The sequence below is a fragment of the Triticum aestivum genome, chromosome 1A (genome assembly GCF_018294505.1).
Source record: "Triticum aestivum cultivar Chinese Spring chromosome 1A, IWGSC CS RefSeq v2.1, whole genome shotgun sequence".
Classification (NCBI taxonomy): domain Eukaryota; kingdom Viridiplantae; phylum Streptophyta; class Magnoliopsida; order Poales; family Poaceae; genus Triticum; species Triticum aestivum.
The window spans coordinates 576,103,039-576,126,063 of record NC_057794.1 but is presented as its reverse complement, the minus strand read 5'-3'; the positions used below and the strand labels follow the sequence as shown (position 1 = coordinate 576,126,063).

The 23,025-nt window shown below is 45.1% G+C and overlaps 3 protein-coding genes, 1 non-coding gene and 1 pseudogene across 5 annotated transcripts; 2 read left to right on the top strand and 3 right to left on the bottom strand.

Moving 5' to 3' along the window:
- The first annotated feature begins 1,988 nt into the window (after positions 1–1,988).
- LOC123069152 (ketol-acid reductoisomerase, chloroplastic) lies at positions 1,989–5,427 on the top strand. Its single transcript, XM_044491936.1, has 10 exons — positions 1,989–2,336; positions 2,443–2,535; positions 2,765–2,830; positions 3,125–3,265; positions 3,520–3,747; positions 3,845–3,962; positions 4,038–4,177; positions 4,251–4,418; positions 4,551–4,706; positions 4,886–5,427. The coding sequence occupies exons 1-10, from the start codon at positions 2,061–2,063 to the stop codon at positions 5,249–5,251; spliced, it is 1,752 nt and encodes a 583-aa protein (XP_044347871.1). The 5' UTR covers positions 1,989–2,060; the 3' UTR covers positions 5,252–5,427.
- Positions 5,428–10,055: 4,628 nt separating this feature from the next.
- On the top strand, positions 10,056–10,127 carry TRNAP-AGG (transfer RNA proline (anticodon AGG)). Its single transcript has one exon. It is a non-coding gene; the product is annotated as a tRNA-Pro (tRNA).
- Positions 10,128–15,717: 5,590 nt separating this feature from the next.
- LOC123072631 (uncharacterized) lies at positions 15,718–15,856 on the bottom strand (annotated as a pseudogene).
- Positions 15,857–17,525: 1,669 nt separating this feature from the next.
- Positions 17,526–17,995, bottom strand: LOC123182092 (uncharacterized). Its single transcript, XM_044594557.1, has one exon. It carries the CDS (start codon positions 17,882–17,884, stop codon positions 17,642–17,644), a length of 243 nt encoding a protein of 80 aa, XP_044450492.1. The 5' UTR covers positions 17,885–17,995; the 3' UTR covers positions 17,526–17,641.
- A 1,104-nt stretch (positions 17,996–19,099) lies between these two features.
- Positions 19,100–21,342, bottom strand: LOC123069141 (nuclear transcription factor Y subunit B-4). 2 transcript variants are annotated; one of them, XM_044491927.1, is made up of 6 exons: positions 21,140–21,342; positions 20,843–21,038; positions 20,619–20,748; positions 19,826–19,831; positions 19,654–19,731; positions 19,100–19,494 (listed from the first exon to the last, which is right to left on the bottom strand). In XM_044491927.1, exons 2-6 carry the CDS (start codon positions 21,022–21,024, stop codon positions 19,480–19,482), a joined length of 411 nt encoding a protein of 136 aa, XP_044347862.1. In that variant the 5' UTR covers positions 21,025–21,038; positions 21,140–21,342; the 3' UTR covers positions 19,100–19,479. The 2 variants fall into 2 exon arrangements, 1 of the variants encoding a protein (XP_044347862.1); XR_006432289.1 differs by having other exon boundaries at positions 19,654–19,831.
- Positions 21,343–23,025: the final 1,683 nt, after the last annotated feature.

Below are 23,025 nucleotides of genomic sequence, written 5' to 3'. Positions count from 1 at the left end.
TTTTTGTGAGAAATCAAGTTTGGAATACTTCTTTTTTGCGAGAAATCGAGGTTTGAATACATTCAAAAAAAGTTTGGAATTATAGTATTTCTCACTGTTCTCTGAATTATTTGGGATAGTTCCATACCATGGTCGTTATCCACATCTATATAACTTAAGTTTTGTGCCTACGTATATTGTCGATCAAATTTTTTGTAACTCTTGCTTGCCTAAAATCGCCTGATATACTAAACTTAAAATCGCTATCAGACGAATATGTAATTCAAGAAGAAAATCTTTCGGCGAATGAATACATGTATACATTTTGCAATAATAAATTGTTAAAAATAGAATTTTTCTTCTAATTCGAACACCGCATTGGGTACATGAATAGCTAAAGTTAAAATTTAGGTTTGTAAATGAACTCCGTTTGAAAGCCTTGATAACTAAGTCCAGAATAAACTATATCTTTTTATATTCTTATTAGTTGTACAAAGAATATGACTCTTTATACTTATGAAATATTATATAAAACTAAACTCAGTATTCTATTTCATATCTTAAGTGAAATAATTAAGTAGCTGATATCAATATATATATATATATACATATGGTGATGAAATAATTCATATTATATACACAAAATTCGAAATGAGAAATACATGGAAATTATCAATATTTGTTTTCGTATATAATATATGAAATCCATCTATAACCATAATCTTGAAAACTATTATGCAATTTTTTGGATTCCCTTTCTTTGACAAAGAATATTCGCGAGAGAAGCAAAACCGCGGCGTCCTCAAAGGTATCGTCATGCATTTGGCTGGATCTACTCATGATAAATCGTATACCCCAAGCTTGATGTGTGTCAACGTAAAAACATTTTGATAGGACAACAAAGAGTGCACATGATTAGAATAGAGGCGAGCATAAGTATTCATGAAATGTTGTCATAGCTGATGTTCAAACTACTAAGTGAGTCCGAGAAGAAGCAAGCAATATATGCATGTACAAATAACGCATAGAGCATGAGTAAGAAAAAAAATATGTCATGTGTGCAAGTGAGTATCATATGACAAATGAATACCACGTTGTTACAATAGCAAAAAAACATAGAAGATAAAGATAATGCTGACTATGTAATTGATCATTTATGTCGTTCTAAGTATTATAGTTTTATGTGAATAACATTCACATGGATGGAGAAAATAGAAAGGATGATGAATAGAGTGGGGGAGAGTGCTTAGAAATGTTAGTTTTGTTATCAAGGATTTTGCAATATATGTAAAAGAAAAGTATATACAAATTCTAGCCGCGCAAATGCACAGGCCACGCTGCTAGTTCCTGTAAATTAAAGGAGGCCTGGAGGGAAAACCGATGCGGCCGTGTTCATGTGTCCCGCGCGCAAGTGAGGCGTAGTAAACCATGCTCTTTTTTATGTGCGAGATAGTAAAGCATGATTTCGATTTGCTCAACTGAAAGAAATGCTACTCCCTCTCATCCGTATCAATGATTTACTCGATTTTTAGACCACAGAAGCACTTCGTCGGGGCGTGGTTTTCAGAGCGGATCCTCCGTGTGTCCCACAGGATACGTCCCGAGATGCCGCCGGACGGCGACCTGTGACGCCGACGCCCGCCGTGCGCCCACAGACCCACCGCCGGCGCTGTGGCATCCAGTTGTCCACCGTTGGCAGCGACACGGCCAGCCACCGCGGGATCTGCCGTGCGCTGCGTTCACGGCGGGCGCACCACGCCGATGCCGCCCTCGCTCTGCCCTCCGACGAGGCCGAGAGCGCCGCGCGTGCGGCCAAAGGTGCCGTTGAGCCGTGCGTGCGTAGGCCAAAGACAAAGAGAGAGCGCGCATCTCCATGCCACCCCCAGAATGATATTGTACCGGCGCGGCCGTTCACGTGAGTGCGTCCCCGTGGGCGGGTCGCATCGCGGCCGTCGATGGGATCGGACGGCCGGGCGAGGCGTATAAATCCATCCAGGTCACCCCGACCCCAAACCCCTCACCAACCACCGGCAGAAGAGAGAGCCGCCCTTCGCTCCCCCCAGAGGCCAGAGACGGACACGATGGCGGCGCCCACCTCCTCCGCGGCATCCACCCTCGCCCCCTTCTCCCACCCCAAAACCCTAGCCGCCGCCACCGCCGCCGGAGGCTCATCCTCTGTCGCCTTCTCTCCGGCCGCCTCCCACCCCGCATGCGCCCTATCAGTCTCGGGCGCCCGCCGCCGCGCGGTCGCCGCCATGGTCGCGGCCCCGGCCAAGGTCGGCGCCGCCATGCCGTCGCTCGACTTCGACACCGCCGTCTTCAACAAGGAGAAGGTCTCCCTCGCCGGCCACGAGGAGGTACGTACGCGCCCCCGCCCCCACTCCATCTCTCGCTCCTCACTCCCACCTCCGGGCTTGCTTTTTTGCTCTGGATTCTTACGATTTGTTCCGTGTGCGGCTGCAGTACATCGTGAGGGGCGGGCGCAACCTCTTCCCGCTGCTCCCGGAGGCCTTCAAGGGCGTCAAGCAGATCGGGGTCATCGGATGGGGCTCCCAGGTCCAGTCTCCAGCTCTGCTTTCCTCCCCTCTATGCGCAGTTTCTTTCCTCACTCGAGAGATTTACATGTCTGTCTACTCGAGACACTGCTTGGATGTACACATCAGTCGGTGCGGTCAAACGGAGTGGCTGATTTCACAGATTTGCTCTGTTCTGCCACTTGGTAGGTTCAGAGTTTGCAGGTCTGTCTGCTGGCTCTAACAGATTTTTCTCTATGGTGCTTTTGCAGGGTCCGGCGCAGGCCCAGAACCTGAGGGATTCCTTGGTGGAAGCCAAGTCTGACATCGTCGTCAAGGTTAGCTGTTCTCATGTACAAGTATCCAGCTTTAGACATGGGATTGAGTTTTCACTATGTGTTTAAGTGAAAAGCTCTGACTGAAGCTTTGGCTTGCAGCCCTGAGTGGAAAGAAAACCCACAGCTAATGCTTATTGTTTTCTTTAGCTTTCTAGTAATTTATCACTCGTTTACCTTTGATGTTATACAACTTGGAATATGCAAATTGTGTGCCAGCTTATATTCTGTCTCATTTGGTAGGTACTTTGGCACTACCATGTCAGTTGTTCAATAAGCTGTCTTTTTTGCTTTCAGATTGGCCTCAGGAAAGGTTCCAAGTCTTTTGAGGAAGCACGTGGTGCTGGATTCACCGAGGAGAACGGAACCTTGGGAGACATATGGGAGACGGTCTCTGGCAGTGATCTTGTGCTGCTGTTGATCTCAGATTCTGCCCAGGTGTGCTTCACTTACGCTCAATAGCTTTCTGCATGATTTTAAGCTTTCCTTTGTTAATTGTTTGTTTAGATCAGGCTCAGCTTCAGGATGATGTTTCTTTGCATCCTGTTGGTTTAATTAATTAATTAATTTAACTTGCATGTTCTGCCTGGAGCATACGTACTATCTATCATTCACTGCATGATACATTTGTCTGAGTCCCACCATCACTTTATTCTATCCTTGTAATTAAAGTTCTCATTTACTTTCTGCAGGCAGACAACTATGAGAAGATCTTCTCTCACATGAAACCAAACAGCATTCTTGGTTTATCTCACGGGTTTCTCCTTGGACATCTGCAATCACATGGCCTTGATTTCCCTAAGAACATCAGCGTGGTTGCTGTATGCCCCAAGGGAATGGGTCCATCAGTTCGGAGACTGTATGTTCAGGGCAAGGAAGTAAATGGTGCTGGCATCAACGCTAGCTTTGCTGTTCACCAGGTATGGTATTTTGCTGACTTCTCAACTATCAATTTGGTCTGAAGGCATGCAGCTATGCACTGAGCACCCGTGTGTGTTTGCTCTTTTTGATGTATAGGATGTTGATGGAAGGGCCACTGATGTTGCTCTTGGGTGGTCGGTTGCACTAGGATCCCCGTTCACCTTTGCTACCACTCTAGAACAGGAGTACAAGAGTGATATCTTTGGGGAGCGAGGTGAATCTCCTTTTCTTCTTTGTGACTTTATGTTGCCTGTTATGATTGTGCTGTTGCTAACCAGTTTTTGTCCAGGAATTTTGCTGGGTGCTGTTCATGGCATCGTGGAGGCTCTGTTTAGGAGATACACAGAGCAAGGAATGGACGAGGAGCTGGCATACAAAAGCACTGTGGAGGGCATCACTGGAATTATCTCCAAGACCATCTCAAAGAAGGTATGCCTTGATTGAACTTTTTGTAACCACCTTTAATCTTTGCTTATCAGTCCAATTTGCCCCTTCTTACCAGGGGATGCTTGAAGTATACAACTCCTTGAGCGAGGAAGGCAAAAAGGAGTTCAACAAGGCATACAGTGCATCATTTTACCCTTGCATGGACATACTCTACGAATGCTACGAAGATGTTGCCTCTGGAAGTGAAATCCGGAGTGTTGTGTTGGCTGGTCGGAGGTTCTATGTAAGTTCTTCTGCTGTTAAAACTGCAACCTTCCAATCCGATTCTGTTCATGATTAGGTTTGGGGTGTGGACACCAAATAAGACAGGGTGATTATTGATTCACACCATCTCATTTTCTTTATGCTTGCACAGGACAAGGAAGGCCTTCCTGCTTTCCCTATGGGCAAAATCGACCAAACTCGGATGTGGAAGGTTGGCGAAAAGGTGCGCTCGACCCGGCCAGATGGTGACCTTGGCCCTCTCCACCCCTTCACGGCTGGAGTTTATGTTGCACTTATGATGGCCCAGGTCAGGCTCCTCTCCACTCAGTTACATATTATACCAGTACACTAGAATACGATGGCTTGACATCTTATTCAAGTCGATGATGATGTGTAAGCTGTAGATTACACTTCCTGAATGATTGATTACTCTACATGAAACGAAAGCAATTACTGATCTTTCCTGTTTCCCTTTCTAAACTGCAGATTGAGGTGCTGAGGAAGAAGGGGCACTCCTACTCTGAGATCATCAACGAGAGCGTGATCGAGTCGGTGGACTCGCTGAACCCGTTCATGCACGCGCGAGGGGTGGCCTTCATGGTGGACAACTGCTCGACGACGGCACGGCTGGGGTCGAGGAAGTGGGCGCCCCGTTTCGACTACATCCTGACCCAGCAGGCGTTTGTGACGGTGGACAAGGACGAGCCCGTCAACCAGGACCTCATCAGCAACTTCATGTCAGACCCTGTCCATGGCGCCATTGAGGTCTGCGCCGAGCTGAGGCCCACCGTCGACATCTCGGTGACGGCCGACGCGGACTTTGTGCGCCCAGAGCTCCGGCAGTCTGCCTAGGTTTGGGGCCGAAGAGTTGTTTTTTGATGGGTGGACAATTCATGGACTGTAATGTATGCGTGCGACTAGCTGTTTGAAGTTGTGAACTGCTGTCAGGTAGAGAGAGACCCCTGTTGGTGGTGGACTGAGTGAGTCGTCTTCGTTTCCAGAATAATAAAAGTTGGTTCGTCGGGATAGATGTTGCTGTTGGTGTAGCTTTTGTCGCATCTCTCTCGAAATTCACGTACCAGTGGTAGAGCTCGCCCGCGTCGTCGGTGGCGGTAACAGCAGACGCTGCCCCGGCCTAGCTTATGGTTTATGGACTGTTATGGCGTTTTTTGTAATTGAAAGATGGCCCTCTCCTATCAACAGTAACATGCTGATGTCTGTGTGACGTGGTAACTGAAAACCGGTCAAAACAACCCAGAAAACAAAGGAGGTTTGATATTTGTCTGGTTATCGAAGCATGGGAACCATATGGTTCAACCCTAGAACAAACTAAAAATATGGTTTTAGCTAAATCCAGACTCGTAACACTTTATGCAACCCGGATGACGAAGGATCACAGCGCGCAAAGCACAAACCTGCCCGAAGCGCAAGCAGCAAAAAAACACAACGAACCAAGACTAAGAATATCCAACCATAGATAACCAATCCCTCTGCAAACTATTATATAAGTGTTTAGATTACTAAAATAATAGTGATCTAAACGCTCTTATATTACTTTACAGAGGGAGTACCAGCTAAGCAAATAAAAGGAAAAACAAGAAAGGAACTGAAGCAGGGCTAAGAAGAGACTCCAACTTGCATCCAACTATATCAACTATACCAGCTAAGCGAAGGAAAAGCAAGAAACGAACTGAAGCATGTCAGAGAAGATCACGAGTAGCTAATTCATGAAGACTTTCAGGGGGGAGCAACTGAAGGATCAACCACCAATCCCAAGGACGCCTGGTCGGTGGTCGCCAACCTTGTGAGGAGCGGTACACCTCATTTGCTACTTGCTCAATGGCGCCGCCTTTCGATTTCTCTCATTTATCTGCAATATAGACCAGCCAGAAATTCAATAGCATATCAGCCTCACTAAGACCATAGGATCACTAATAATTTTCTTCTCAAAGATAACATCATTCCTGCAACCCGACTGAGTCCAAAAAAATAGCAGAAATCCCAACTCGCACCAACTTTTTCTTATCATGCTTTGGAAAGCTTTTAATCCAACTTCGAAAACATTCATTTAGGTTATTATGAGTGGAACTTACATCAAAAGCACATCTCAACAAACTCCAAATGAGTCCAGCAACAGAGCATCGAAAGAAAAGGTGATCAATGCTTTCATATTCCCCACAATAACACACACATTTTGTTACCAAGCCATCCCCTTCTAAGGAGATTATCTTCAGTAAGAATGCTCTTTTTCACCATTAGCCAAAGAAACACTTTAATCTTAGCAGGTATTTCATTTTTTCACAGAATTTCTTAGGGAAGTTTCATTCAGGTTCCACCAATTTCTTATAAAGAGATCTCACAATGAACTTTCTATCTGCAGTAAGCATTCATTCAATTTTGTCTTTACCCTTTCCCATTTTAACTTCTTCACATCTCTGTTTCAAACTCTCACACAATTCCAGAGACTCCCCATAAAGAGTTTTCCTAAAGGCAAATCCATTCCAGCCTTGCACCAAAGCATCAACTATAGTGATATTATGATCAAAACTAAGGTCATAAAAATCTAGGGTAAAGCATGTTTGAGTAGGCTTTTCTTACAATATTTGATATAAAAGTCTTCAACTTTCAAGAGGCTTGTCCAAAATTGAGAATCTCCCACTTTGGACTCGACCCTAGATAGGCATTTGTTAGGGGCATATTTGTTTGACAACACGCTTTTCCATAAACCAGACTCAGTTTCCAACTTCCAGAACCACTTGGCCAGCAAGGCCTTATTCATAAGCTCTAGATTTAAAATTCCCAAACCACCCCGATCTTTGGGTTTACAACAGGTATTCCAATTAACAAGATATCTTCATCACCTTGCCAAACCATGCTAGCTCTAAAGAAAGCAACCCTTTTCTTACAATAGGAATAGGGTAAAAGGACATTATAAACAAAGGTATATTAGTGAGATAAGCCTGCACCTGAGTAACTCTACCAACAATAGTTCCTATCAATTTTCCTTGCCAACATCCACACCTCGTCTCAGTTTTATCCTCAACCCCTTTCCAATGTTTATTCCTAATTCTAACATTGGACAGAGGCATACCCAGATATTTTAGAGGTAGACCTTCTAACTGACAAGAAAAAATCTCTTGGTAGAGAGCAGTTTTGTTTTTAGCATCTCTGAAGAAGAAGAATTCACTTTAATGAAAATTCATAATCAAGATTTAATTTTTCCTGTGAATTCCAAAACGACTCACCGCCTCACATGTTCAAAATTGTTTGGCCTCGTTTGGTTGATATTTGGACCAAAGTGAGTACATATGATGAGTTTTTTTTTTATTGATTGACGATTTGCAAGTTCATGGATACCAAGTGCGCTGGAGATGTTACAATAGCCACACTGGTGGTTTTCTAATTTGACTTACCCCGCAAAAAAAAATCGACATGCATGTCTTTCCACAAATATGGGCATATATTGTGAAATGCACGGAACATGGGGAGTAGTCATTCTGGTGGAAACTCTGGGAATTCACTTGTGATCTTCAATGTATACTGCCTCGGTTTTCAAATACATGTTGGTAAACGGCATTATGGATTAGTACCGTGGAAGTAATATTTCTTTTAAACGGCGGCAAACGATTTGCCTCATCCATTAATTAAGAAGAGAAAATAGAGTTTGTTTGAATTACAACCGACCCATAAAACCCCACATGGTGATTACTCTCATGCTACAAGTGCCCCTAGTTTCTTAGCTCCCGCAATGCTCCAAAGCTTGGCCTCTCCTAGAGTGTTGAGTAGAATCAGCAGCGGTGCACTTTTGTTATGGAAGACATGGGAGTTTCTTTCATTCCAAATTATCCAAGAAACAAGCATGGTGAGGGAGGCCACGACCTTCCAGTTGGGTACGGTCAACCCGGTCCTATGATCCCAACAAGACTTGGCGGAGTCCTCCAAGTGCCATGAAGAGATGTCCATATAGTGTAGACCAAGCTTCTCGATTACCAAATTCCATAGCCTAATTGTGAACGACACTTGAAGAAGAGATGCACTCCCCTTTTTTGCTCCCTCTTGCATAGAGGGCAAAGGCCATAATTTGGCCACCCTCATTTGGCCAATCTATCGGCGGTCCAAATCCGGTTTTGAATGGCTAACCATGCGAAGAACTTGACCTTGGGCGGGATCCAAACTTTCCAAATCATTTGGTCCATGGGGGAGAGAGTCATTCCCAAGAATTGTGCCTTGTAGGCGGAAGCCACCGAGTAGTGCCCATCCGTAGTGTGCCTCCACACAATGTCGTCTTCGGCATGCTCATCAAGGTGGAAATCAAGTAGAAGCATCCACAGCATGAAGAACTCCCTTATGTGGGTGACGGAAACCACGGTGGATGGGTTGATCTTTAATATCCATGCACTAATAACATGTTGAACCATTTTTTCTAATTCTCCACATCACACCAGATTCTACAACAGTTGTCCTCATTTGAATCTGGTTTAACTTGAAAGTTTTTTGGATTTTTCGCTGCTAACTGGTGTGCGATGTGATGATACTTCAAATTCTTGTTTAACCTGGCATTTAAAAGAAAACGACCAAATGTGGGCTATACTTTAAAATTAATGCAAAGAGTCAACATGGAGTTATCTGGCACCCCCATGATACCATTTTTTGCAAGCCGGTAAGACGACCTAAGGCGAACACCAATTGCTAGGACGCCTAAGCGCCTAAAGCGGCAATTGCAAGGTGCCGCGAGGGCGCCTTGCTGCATGTTACGGCAAAATTTGGCAGCTTTACCTTAGTCAATGCACATAGTATGTAATGTCACACCTATTCGTTCATATTGTTTTCCACATCGTCTTGTCTACTGACAAATGAAGAAAAAAAATGTTGACTGAGCTGACATGAGTTATTTCCTTAGTGGTTTGTGCCCATGTTGGGGACTATAATTTTGTTAGTTTAGTCATTTTAATGCCTTTGTATACGTCATCTTATAAGGACACATCCTGCAATGTGTATTCATTATGATCACAGTGATGTGTGAGTGAAATCTTGAACCAGAAATAGCAGCTAAGTATCCTGGTGGTGGACAGGGGAGCATGAATCACATTGGACTTGTACGTATAAAACACTGGTGCTTGCGCCATTTTTCAGTATTTGTTCAGAGCTAGCAATACTACTGTACGTCTTAAAGCTGCCTCTTCCCCAGTGAATAGTGCTCCAGTCACCTGTAATGCTACCTGAGTTCTAAACTGCTGTTAATACTTGAGAGATGTAAGTTATGCTTTCGAGCTATAGTTAGCTAGAACTATATTGTACTTGTCTTCTAACACTTCCTCTTTAAAATGAAGTCTAATAATGCTGATATATTCCGCAATAGAGCATCAGAGGATTGAAATTCTATAAACTTGGTACGATGCCACAACCACGACGATCGAGGACTCTGCATCCTGAAATCAGAACAAACATGACAATTAAATATGCATGATCTGTTGGCAATTAAATATGCACTTTTGATACATGAGCACTATGACGAAGTCATCCATTGACTACAGACAGGTTGAGCATTCAGCACGCTGTAACCTGAAAGCAGATAGTGAGATCCTGTAAATTTGGCAGCTAGTTGTTCTTGCCTGAAACTCTTCAGTTGAAGGTGATGCAGTGGTACAGCATAGATGGGGATTTAGTCTAGTGGTAGGATATTTGCTTAGGGAGCAAAAGGTCCCGAGTTCAATTCTCCGAATCCCCATGTTGAAAACCCTTTTGCAATGCCATTTTGTGCTTTTGGTGCTCCGAGGATAAGGTTTTGGACCACAGGTTTGATGAGGTCCATAGCCTCACTATGCATGGCCATAAGGCCATTCCTCTTCTGTTTTGTGGCTGTGGTTCAACTGAAGAATTTTCCGGTTCTATCTGCATGCTGTTGTAATTTGACTGCAGACTGTCATCAACACATGCAAACGGTACAATAAACAGAAAAATTATAATAATTTCGTGAATTCTCGGAACACCTCTTTCTTTTGGTATTTTCTAATTCCATGAAGTTTGCCTTTCTTCTACAGCTGCTTGAGAGTAACACAGCCGGATTTCTTTTCTGAACCCTTGGAAGTGACCTCCTGCTCCTGACCCCAAATTTTATAGGATATCAGGACCTAGGGTTTACAAGATCCTATTCGGTTAGTATCGGTGGGGGAGTTCTCCTAGACGTTGACTTCCTTGTCGTGTACTCCAAGTCTTCCGGGTCCTTCTCTTTATTGGGCCCTTAGACATGCAAACGGTACAATAAACAGAAAAATTATAATAATTTCGTGAATTCTCGGAACACCTCTTTCTTTTGGTATTTTCTAATTTCATGAAGTTTGCCTTTCTTCTACAGCTGCTTGAGAGTAACACAGCCGGATTTCTTTTCTGAACCCTTGGAAGTGACCTCCTGCTCCTGACCCCAAATTTTATAGGATATCAGGACCTAGGGTTTACAAGATCCTATTCGGTTAGTATCGGTGGGGGAGTCCTCCTAGACGTTGACTTCCTTGTCGTGTACTCCAAGTCTTCCGGGTCCTTCTCTTTATTGGGCCCTTAGACCGTGAGGTTGGCCCAGGGCATAAACCGACCTAGGGGGCCACGGGTCGTCCTACTTGGGCCGGCTTCTGACATGATGAGGTACCCCTGGGCCGTAACATCATCAACCTGGAAAAAACACGGAAATATCAAACCAAAAAGGTGGCTCCTTTCTATGAAGATTGAACTACCTCGGAAGTACTGGAGAAAACCGAAGTCTCAGAAGTTCTAGAGGATGACAAAGCATTTTTGAGTGAAAAATCGCAGAAATGCTGAAGTCATAGCTCAGATGTTCCAAAAATATTTGCTTGGGAGTACCTATACTGAGACTCTTGTGTTGAAGCAAGTGAGGGGGGCTCGTAAGTTTCAGATCAAATTTCTCTCAAATAAACTTGGTAAACAGTCAGTCCTCTCAATTGATTTTGCCATTAATCATCAAAACCCAATAGGAGTACCCAAGAGATGCACTTTCAATGTTTTTTTGTGTGCAGCGCATTGCATATGGAGTGCAAATACACCCGCTCATCATGCTTACAAGTCAAGTAAACTAGATGAAAAAGTTGATGTGATGTTTGGTGGGTCCAATTGATGCCTAGATCTCTGATCCCTTTGCCTTGGTCGAAGAACTTCTAGTGACGCACTACATATTGAAAGAACTAGGATTGGAAGCGTGTGCTCTCAGCAGGGATGCGTACGTGTTTATATAGGCAATAGATTACATGATACGGCTAGGTTGTTTGTAGACTTGATCCATACTCCAAGGCTATACAAGAGAGGATCTATCTATCCTAACAACCTGCCTAGATACAACAAACTCAACGTACAAACACGCACACATATTGTCACGTTACAACTTAAGCCTATAACTTAACATCCTCCCTCAATCTAAACACGTCAAGGTTGAGATTGTTCTTGAAGGCTTGAAGTTGTCGAGCTTGAAGAGGCTTCGTGAAGCCATCGGCAACTTGATCTCCTGTTGGAATGAACCTGATGTCCAAGAGCTTCTTAGCAACTCTTTCACGAACAAAGTGAAAATCAATTTCAATATGCTTTGTTCTTGCATGGAACACAGGATTCGCAGAGAGGTAAGTTGCACCCAAATTATCACACCACAAACAGGAGACACGTGGCCTTGCAATTCCCAATTCATCAAGCAAGGTTTCCACCCACATTACCTCAGCTGTTGCGTTTGCTAGTGATTTGTATTCTGCTTCAGTGCTGGAACGTGAAACTGTAGCTTGCTTCTTTGCATTCCAAGATACAAGGTTAGAGCCAAAGAAGACAGCAAATCCACTGGTAGACCTCCTGTCATCAGGACATCCTGCCCAATCTGCATCAGAGAAGGCACTCACTGTTGTTGAAGGTGACTTACATATTTTAAGACCAGTTCCAGCGCTTCCTTGGATATATCTGAGTATCCTCTTAACAGCTGTCCAATGCAGAGATGTAGGAGAATGCAAAAATTGACAAACCTTATTAACAGAAAAAGCTATATCAGGTCTTGTCAATGTTAAGTACTGTAGTGCCCCAACTACACTTCTGTATTTTGTTCCTTCCTCTGGACTTAGCAATTCTCCTTCATGCAATGACAACTGTTCAGTAGTAGACAGAGGTGTACTGGAGGGTTTACAATCCTTCATCCCTACACGTTTAAGTATCCTTGTTGCATATTTTTCTTGGGTTAGCAGAATACCATCATGTATCTTTTTACTTCGATGCCTAGGAAATAGTGCAACTCGCCCAAGTCCTTTAAGGCAAACTCATTTTTCAAATTCTTAAGCAAAGCTAAGGTAGCCTCTTGAGAGGAACTAGCAACAATTATGTCATCTACATAAATGAGCATAAAAATGATCACCTTCCCTTTCCTGAAATAGAACAAGGAAGTGTCTCCCTTGGAGGGCCGAAAACCAAGTTGTTGAAGCTTTGAGTTCAACCTTGAATACCACGCCCTGGGTGCCTGTTTCAATCCATATAAGGCCTTGTCCAACCTACACACATGTTGTGGTTTGGTTTTATCCACAAAACCAGGTGGTTGTCTCATATAAACCTCTTCCTCGAGAACGCCATGTAAGAACGCATTCTGAACATCCAATTGACGAAGGCTCCATCCCCTAGACACAACAATAGACAAAACCAATCTGATAGTAGCTACTTTAACAACCGGACTAAAAGTATCCTCATAATCAATACCATAGCGTTGCTTAAAGCCTTTAGCCACTAGTCTAGCCTTATATCTATCTATAGTGCCATCAGATTTTCTTTTGATTTTATACACCCATTTACAGTCTATAATATTTCTACCTAGTCTAGGTGGAACTAGATGCCAGGTTCTATTTTTCATGGGTGCATCATATTCTACTTCCATAGCATTTTTCCAGTTTTTATCTTGCAAAGCTTCTACTGGATTACAAGGTTCTTGAGTGGCAGCAAAATTTGCAACTTTGAAATTTTTGTCATACCTGACAGTTCCATCACTAGGAACTTTGGGCTTAAATATACCTTTTTTAGCCCGTGTGTTCGGGCGTGTAGCCACAGGAGATCCGGCGGTTGGCGTAGAGGATCCACCACCTCGTACCAGCAGAGAATCCTCCTCGGCTGTCGTGCGGTCGGGCATGGGATCGCGTGCCCGTGCGCCAGAGGCTGGGTCCACCGAATCCAGCGTGGGATCAAGCACCCGCGCGCCAGGAGATGGGTCCAGCGAATCCCGCAGCGCAGGCGACAAGCGTGTCGGGGGCGCACCATCATTGCCCGTGGTGGAGGGACCCGCGGTGGAAAACGACCCGGACCCAACCGATTGTCGCCAGTTGTCGGAGGAGGGCCCCGCTGCATTGAGGCCGCCGCCCCGCACGGGAGACCGGCGCTGCGTGTCGCGCGTTGGCTGGCTGCCCGTTGGCCCAGCGCCTGGTGGTGTCGGAGGAGCGCCTACATCAGGTTCTGCGCCAGGGTCTGCGCTGCCGCCAAATCTCTCGGGATCCGGCGCAGCAGTGGGATCCGCCTCGGGTCTGGTGTCGGACCTGTTTGGACTCATCTGCTGCATAAAATGACGTTTCTGAGTGCTGTTTTTTCACTATTTTCATCAGCACAGCCTCCGTTAGTGGCAGTATTAAGGTTATTAAACACATGATCATCAATACATTCACCCCCATGATCAGACGGATTTAATAACTCCGGAGAAAGTAATAGAATTTCGGCATGAAGACGGGTGCCGGCGTTGGGATGAAGACTAGCAAAAGGAAAAATATTTTCATCAAAGATAACATCTCTGGAAATATAAACTCGTCCAGTGGATATGTCAAGACATTTAAACCCTTTCTGAAGATTGCTGTACCCAAGAAAAGCACATTGCTTAGAGAGGAATTGAAGTTTATGATTATTGTAGGGTCTTAGGTTCGGCCAGCAAGCTCACCCAAAGATTCTAAGAATGGAATAATTGGGTTTTTCATGGAAGAGTTTTTCAAAGGGTGTCTCAAACTTGATGATTTTGCTAGGAATTCGGTTGATCAAGTAGGTTGCCGCAATGAAGGCCTCATCCCAGAATTTTAAGGGCATAGAGGCTTGAGCAAGAAGGGATAAACCAACTTCGACAATGTGTCGATGTTTCCTCTCAGCTGACCCGTTCTGTTGGTGAGCGTGAGGACACGAAACATGGTGAGATATGCCTATCTTGGTGAAGAAGGAGTTCAACTTTTCATACTCCCCTCCCCAATCTGTTTGTAGAGCGAGAATCTTACGATCAAATTGATGCTCTACTAGGTTTTGAAAGTCATGAAACTTCTGAAATACTTCGGACTTGTGTTTGATCAAGTATATCCATATGAATTTACTGAAATCGTCAATGAAACTCACATAGTATTTCTTTCTTCCTATTGTTTCAATAGCAGGACCCCAAACATCAGAAAACACAAGTTCTAAAGGAAATTTTGATTCACTTATTGACTTTGGATAAGGCAACCGGTGACTTTTGCCTTTTTGACAGGCGTCACAAACATAATCTTTATTGAAAAAGGTTGCACACGGGAGATTATTCTTGCTAATGATCTTGCTAACAATAAGAGGAGATGGATGACCTAGACGCCGGTGCCACCTATCCGAGGATAGTTTGGTGACACTGAGCATGTGCTTCTTGGCGTCGGATCCCGTGTGCCTAACTGGGTAGAGTCCTCTTCTACCCCTGCCGCGAAGGAGCACCCTCTTCGTTCCCCGTTCCTTAACAAGAAAAGAATAGGGATGAATTTCAACAAAAGTATCATTATCAACGGTAAGGCGGCTAGCGGAGATTAGACTTTTGTTGGCTTGAGGTACATGAAGAATGTTGTTTAGGAGATCTCGATCAGGAGTATGAATAGTTGAATGACCAATGTGCTTGATAACCATACCTGAACCACTGGCAGTATGAATCTGCTCGTTTCCACCGTAGCGATCACGTACGGTCAGCTTCTCCAAGTCTCCTGTGATGTGATCAGTGGCACCACTGTCCAGGTACCAGTTCGTGTCCACCCCGTACTGCGGTGCAGCGAGGTTGGTCGACTTCTCCTCCACGCCTTGATAGGATTCGTCGTAGCGCTTCCAGCACTTCCAGGCTGGGTGGCCCATCTTGCCACAGATCTGGCACTGGACCCTGGGGGCGGGGGCATGGTTCGAGTAGCTGCCGCGCCCGCCGCGGTCACCACCATTGCCGCCTTGTCTGCGGCCGCGATCACCACTGCCACCACCGTTCCTACGGCCTCGGGTAGCAGCGTTGGCAGAGGATTGAGAACCCCCGCCGCGAAGGTTGAGCCTCGTCTCGAAGCTCAGCAGCTGCGAGAACAGCTCAGCCACGGTCACCGGCTCCACCCCGGAACACATGGCCGACACCAGCGGGTCAAAATCTTCATCTAGCCCGGCCAGGATGTGGGAGACGATGTCGTCGTCGTCCACCCTCTTCCATGCAGCGATCAGCTCGTCGCAGAGGGACTTGATCTTCCCGACGTAGTCGGTGATGGAGGAGTTGCCCTTCTGCAAGTTTGCGAGGGCGATCCGAACATTGGTGGTCTGGGAACGAGTGTGGGATGCAAGCATCCCTTCCATCGTGTTCCAGAGCTCAGCAGAGGTGTGACATGAGGCGACCTGGATAGCTATCTCGCAAGGAAGAGTCGTCAGGAGATAGGAGAAGACTTGTTGATCTTGTGCATACCAGGTTTGGAAATCAGGTTCGGCGCTTTTGCCGTCGTCTTGCCATCGGAGGAGGTCACATCGATCTGCATGGGAGGTGGCGACTGCTCGACGTCAAGGTACTTGGCCATCTGCGCTCCACGGATGGCCGAGGGCACCGTCGCGCGCCATAGGGCTTGGTTGCCCTTCGTCAGCTTCTCGGTGGCGGCGTGTACGAATGGCGAGGACGGGAAGGAGCTTGAAGACGACGCTGCCATGGATGCGTTTGAGGATGGCTCTGATTACCATGAAAGAACTAGGATTGGAAGCGTGTGCTCTCAGCAGGGACGCGTACGTGTTTATATAGGCAATAGATTACATGATACGGCTAGGTTGTTTGTAGACTTGATCCATACTCCAAGGCTATACAAGAGAGGATCTATCTATCCTAACAACCTGCCTAGATACAACAAACTCAACGTACAAGCACGCACACATATTGTCACGTTACAACTTAAGCCTATAACTTAACACATATATCTGTTGAATCTTTGAAGAGCTTTGGGGATGCACTATAGAACTTTGTAAACAAGATAAGGTGCTTATCTTATTTCACCATTTGGAAACAATTTTTGCCATTTCAACATACCAAACATCACTTAGGAGTGTTCATTGGCGGAACCAAGATTTCTTAGTTGGGTGTACATAGATTAAAATTTAGTGTTCTCTACTAACTTGTTATAAGATTAGTATTGGTTTTAAGCTGTTGTTCCAAAAAAAAATGGATGTACATCTATACACCCATGAACTTAACTAGCTCCACCCATGGGCATGCTGTAGGCTTGAATAGTGACTGTTTGAGATAATTAGCAAGCTGGGCGAGGGTGGCTTTCTATAAAACAGACAGTTGAGCTTTTCTCTTCTTTGAGAGAGTTTTAGAGTAGGAAGAGAAGAGAGGTTATTGGATCCACAAATCTATCCAAATATGAGTGATAAAATTCAGGATTTGAAGTCTCCTTTGTTGGCTTCCACCTTGTACCTGATTCATCTTTATAGTGGAAGATTGTTCGCCGCCGTCCGTGGTTTTTCCCTGCAAGGGGTTTCCACTTGGTGTTCCTCTTGTCCTAATTGTTGCTGCTCAAGTTTTTGCCTTATATTTGTACCCATTGCTCAAGTTTGGTATAGTTTGATTTTGTTGACATTGTAGACATATGACATACATCGTTCTTTGATATGACGATGATTATGTTGGGGTATCTATTGTTGTGTGTTGTATAAACTTCTCTTGCAAGTATATTATTGTGCTAAACATTGGAAAATTTGATGCTTGTGGATTTCATGGTTCTTTGAGAGAGATTTCTTACATTAACAAATGAGTTAATTAAGGAACTGATAGACACATCAAACAAAAGAAGAAGATGAATGCATGTATGAGTCTGATTAACAACTCCCTGTTACAACAAAAGAACCCAACAGAGAAAGATCAAAGCAACAGGGCAGAGATGAAAACGAAAGCTATCGCTTACAGTTACTGCAGGCTGAGCCAATGATCATTTTATCCACGCAGCGTCGATCTCAGCTGCCCCGCTTTGCGTCGGAGGCGCCACCCCCTCTCGCCGCCCCAGCCCTCCGGTCAGCACCCTGCGGAGTCGTCCGGTCTTGCTCTGGTAGGGCTGAGGCGCCGGAGTCCCTGCCGGTGAGCCGCTGCACGACGGACTTGAAGTCGGCGGCCGTGCCGGCCTCGACGTACAGCGTCTCGATGATCCTCACCGTCGCCGGCGGCTTATTCGCGCCCTGCTGCTCCTCCCTCGTCGACATCGGCCAAGTCACCTAAGGTTAGCTGAAGAGAATGGACGTACAGGTCCAGAGGTAGAAGAAGAGTACAACTGGGAGGGGGATAAGTAGCCGACGAGCCGTCACTGGCAGGAATTTGACCGTGCTCGGTCAAGAAGACGAGGGAGACGTGTGATCTTCAAATGGCCCGGCAGGCGGTAATGGCTTTGAAGAGGCAACACGATCATGGGCCCCTTCCTTCTTTTGGGCTCTTGGAGCATCTCTAATAGCATGTGTATATTTGGATGATATTCATATAGACAATGGTCTAAAAAGACTTTCTCATATACACGTTCAGTTTTGCATCAGAACGTTTATATACAGGGACCATGACAGATGGGCCGTCGCTGAGGAGAGCAAAAAATCGTGGCTGCAGCAGAGTTTAGACGACGCCTTCACATTATCCAAGCATGGACATTGTCGAGGTCGATTTAGAGAATTTATATATTTGGACGACCATATAGACAAGCTGTTGGACGCCTGTTTTGGGCTCACGTCGTGAAAAACTAGTATAGACATCCAATATAGACAAGCTATTGAAGATGCTCTTAGATAGTAGAACCATATACTATCTCAGTATAAAATATTAGTAGTATAATCGGGTGAGTCAAACATTTTACAGTTTGACTGATCATATGAAAAGACTATTACCAGCAGCTACTCCCTCTTTCCCAAAATATAAGCAAATCAAATTATTTTGCACGGCAAATATGACAATACCGGTATCGTACATTGGGTACAAAGCTAAGTGTGACATACATTATGGGAAAGAGAGAGTACATCACAAAATGGTATTATTACTTGTTTTATATAGTCAAGTAATATGTCTATAAAAACGCAAGTTTCTATCAGAAGAAAACTGACGGTCAAAATGTAAATCAACAGAACGTGTCAAATTTCACTGGAACCACAAATGTTGGGAAGTAAATCGTGCATGTAATGGCAATGACCTGCGGTGCTGTGATGAATACCAAGTCTGAATCAGTCATAGGGAGCAGCTGGGAAACTCAAGCTACTAGCTCTGCCCCGCAACCCCATCGGTGATAGCATTTCCTTCAGTTTCCTCTGCACGACAACACATAACAAGACAGCCGCGACACCCGCACGTGTGGTGCTTTGGTGGAGAAACAACATGTTGTCTCAGTCAAGGCAATATATGACAAGTTACCACAGTCTAAACAATACGATGACAAGTTATCGTGGTCAAAAGCATACATCAGCAGCTGCATTATCTTCTTCAGTCAATACCTTACACGAGCGAAAGACTGCGGTTTTTCAAACCTGTTCATCATCTTATTACAGTCACTAACCCCTAAAAGTTGACGTGGAAAAGGCGTATCTCTGAATTTACCATAAGGTTAGACAGACCCATACAACACACGGACTGAACTAGAGAGAGGGAAAGAACAGCTAACATCTACAGAAGACATAGCATGGTATTTCAAGTATCCCGCATGCACAGAACTAAGCAGAGTGCTGGGGACTTTCCCCGGCCACAAAGGCGCAGTACTGCTAGGATCACACTGCCAACGAATTGTATGTGTATGTTTGTCATACGCCGATCAGTATCATCCTCCACCCTACATGCCGTTGAACTGTCGAAAACATAAATATTACAGTGAGATTTCCATCGTTATGCCCATGAGCATAAGCATAGCCAGATTACGCAAAGCAAAAAGCCTAATAGCTGGAGTCAGGCATGCGGTAATGGAATACATTTTGATATCAACTTGAGAGAAGGAAGTGCATATTACCGATGATCCAGGCTGCCCATTCAGTGCACCCACTTTCTTTGCAGCCTGCTCAGATTTCGAACCCTTTGACGTGTCACCCTAGAAGACAATCAATGAAGAGTAGATTCAGGAAACTTGAACCTAAGATAATAGATCGCCGAAACATGGAAGACCAGTAAGGCAATGAATATACCTCCATCTTCAGAGCCAAGGGTCATCATCATTCATGAAAGAAGAGTAAAAAAAACTCATCAGCACAAAAGTTATTTCGTGTAAAATATAATACTGTAATTCTATTGGTAAGGAGGAGTTTGCAGAACCATGTATACTAGAGAAAAAAATTCCTGAGTTTGGTCTAAATATAAAACTAAAAAGGTAACATCGTGCGTACGCAGTTCTGGCTGCACATTCCTTTTCAGTTGAATAAGCTTGTAACACATTTTGTTGGTAAATCTAACAATAACGATTTGACATTAACCGTCAGAGACTGATAGCTTAATGAAGGCAAAACTGAGGGACAATCATCATCCTTTCAGTCACAAAATTAGGAAAATTTCTATGAAGTTGGTTCGTCTTATTCATCATTAATAATAAGTAAAGGGGAAATTCCACCCAAATGATGCGTACTTCGTACTCTTAGGACGTTTAGTTTGCAGAAAATCTTCAACTACCCTGCTGTTGACAACTCCTTCAGGCATTCATCGACACGGCGAGGAGCAAACCCATGTGAGTGACATCCTAACTATAGTCAATGCCTTGATGAGCACAGCGACAGCAGACGCGATTCAGGGGCATCCTCTTGCCTGCCTATCATGAGTCTAGGAACCATATCACTGCAGCTAAACATGGCAAATACAGGGCCCCTTGAAGAAATTCAGAATTCCCAACAACAATACTGTACCCACCCAACCTTCCAATCACACCAATTCAGAATTCCTCGTAGCACAAGCAGCACAACAAGAGGGGAATGAATGAATGAATATCACCTCCCGGTAGAGCTTGAGATAGAGCTTGAGGGGCTCGACGTAGTCCTCGAAGCCGAGCGTGCCCATGGACCAGATCAGGTCGTCGCCGTTGATGGTCTTGCGCTTCTCCTTCATGCACTTGTCGCTCGCCCTGCGGCGCCCGGGATCACAGATGAGTGAGCTCGTACTAAGAAAGCTGGAGCGGATCAGAGGGGGAGAGAGGGAGGCGAGGGGCGGAGACTGACTCGCTGGTGATGAAGCTGATGAACTCGGAGACGCACTCCTGGATGGACTCCTTAGCGTCCTTGGCGATCTTGCCGTTCTCCGGCACGCCGCGCCGCATGATGCGCCCGATGTTGGCGATCGGCAGGAACCGCTCCTGCTCCTTCGCCCCGCTGCTCTCCGGCGTGCCCACCGCCTCCGACATCGCTAGGCCTGCGCCTGCACGGCGGCGCCATGGTAGGAGTGAGAGGCCGGCGGCGAGGTGGCGAAAAGGGAAAGCTTTTGTGTTTCGGGGGGAGAAGAGAAGCAGCGCCGCTTACCTAATTAGGAGGGAGATGGACGGAGATGGCGGAGGGGATCAGCGCCGTTGGTTGGTGCGGGAGGAGGGCGCGGCCGGCCGCCGGATCTGGAGCTGAAGTTGGTGGAGGGCGGGCGTTGTGCTCCGCGCGAGACGGGAACAGAGGAGGGGAAGGCTCCGGAGCCTTGTCGTCTGATCTACCAACAAGGGCCTGTCGCTAACCGTCCGATTTCTTTCTTAGCTTTAAACAAATCGCATTTGTTTGTTGTGGCTTTCTAGAATCTTTGATTAAACAAGGTTGGTAACCATAGTATCTTTGAATTGAAAAGCAATATCTTTGTTTTTTTACAAGAAAACTTCCAATCTATTCAACTTCGATCATGATAGCACAACGAACACTACAAATAATAAAAATTACATCTAAATCCGTAGATCACCTAGCGACGACTACAAAGACTTAAGCGAGCCGAAGGTACGCCACTGTCATTGCCTGTCCCTTACCGGAGCCGGGCAAAACTTGTTGTAGTAGACAGTCGGAAAGTCATCGTGCTAAGGCCTCATAGGACCAACACAACAAAACAATAACAGCTGTCGAGTAGCGTAGATCAAAAGGATCCAATCTGAAGATAGTCGAACGTACATGAATGACGACCAAATCCGAGCAAATACATCAAAGACAGATCCGCCGAAGATACATCTCCACACGCCCACCAACGATACTAGATGCACCACCGAAACGGGGGCTAGGCAGGGAGAATCTTATTCCATCTTCAAGGAGCCGCCGCCATCTCACCTTCCTAAGCAGGGCACAAACCCTAACAAAAGTCGAAAAGATGTGTAAAAACGGAGCCCTCCCACCAGCAAAGGTCGGGACCCACTCCGCTCCCATGGCCCTAAAGTCACCGGAGGTGAGGCGGATCAACGGCTACCCCGGCAGGAGGTAGAGAAACCCTAGCTTTGTTTCTTAAAAGGAAATTCCATCCTATACTCGCAACAAACTTGTTTCATTGTTGGTAAATATGACCCCTCAAGAAAAAACTTGTTGGTAAATAATTGAGAAGAACATTAAATAAACAAGTGGAATGAAATGGAGGCTTGAGTGAGGCCTTCTTCTTCGACCGTTTTGAAGCGACTCAATGTCGTAGTCATCACATAGCCGACAAACCAAGCAACCGATAGTTCAAATGATTGCAGTAAGATGGCTAGCTTGATGGGGGTTCAGCAAAATATCTACATCTGCAAACAGTCTCGTGAGATCTATAGCTTCAGATCCACGAGACCACACCTTTGATGCGTGCTACTGACATTACATACCATCATCGTCAACATCGTCAAAAACGAAGCAATGAGCAACAACAAAACCAACGAATGGAGACCAAACTATCCAACGAGCAGGTGAGGATATGTTGTCCTCCCCCCTCTCGACACCGAGAAGAACATCAAAGTCGACGGGGCTCTCATGAAATGACCTTGGTTGCATCCTTGTGCTTCTCATTTGTTTCCCTTAAAATTAACCCTCTCCACAAGAATGGAGATGAAGTGGTGACTTTATGTGTCAAACATGGGTATATTAGTGTGCTTGACAGAAAAAGTGAAGCTCCGGGTTGTCATGACACTTGAAGATTTCCTTGGTCTCGATGCATGCTTAGTTCGCATCATTTTAAAAGCACAAAAAACAGAAGAAAAAAAACATAAATACACACACACACACACAAATCTGAGAGGTGGGCTATTTATCAAACATGGCATAGAGACAAAAGAAAAGCAATGAGTGCGAAATCAGTAGAATTTTTTCTTTGAGAATTACATGCAAAGTAGTTCACTCTCAAAATTTCCTATGGTTTTCAACCTACAGACCAAGGAAGCTCGACAAAAGCAGTGTAAGAGTTAAAAGCCATATGATTGAAT

What these genes read in the sequence shown, in the direction of transcription:
- LOC123182092 (XM_044594557.1), bottom strand. Translation starts at nt 17,884, where the DNA reads ATGTCGACGAGGGAGGAGCAGCAGGGCGCGAATAAGCCGCCGGCGACG.
- LOC123069141 (XM_044491927.1), bottom strand. Translation starts at nt 21,024, where the DNA reads ATGTCGGAGGCGGTGGGCACGCCGGAGAGCAGCGGGGCGAAGGAGCAG. An exon ending in ATCAGCTTCATCACCAGCGA is followed by an intron (nt 20,749 to 20,842) that starts GTCAGTCTCCGC and finishes CGGGCGCCGCAG; the next exon opens with GGCGAGCGACAAGTGCATGA.
- LOC123069152 (XM_044491936.1), top strand. Translation starts at nt 2,061, where the DNA reads ATGGCGGCGCCCACCTCCTCCGCGGCATCCACCCTCGCCCCCTTCTCC. An exon ending in TGATATCTTTGGGGAGCGAG is followed by an intron (nt 3,963 to 4,037) that starts GTGAATCTCCTT and finishes GTTTTTGTCCAG; the next exon opens with GAATTTTGCTGGGTGCTGTT. An exon ending in TTGCACTTATGATGGCCCAG is followed by an intron (nt 4,707 to 4,885) that starts GTCAGGCTCCTC and finishes TCTAAACTGCAG; the next exon opens with ATTGAGGTGCTGAGGAAGAA.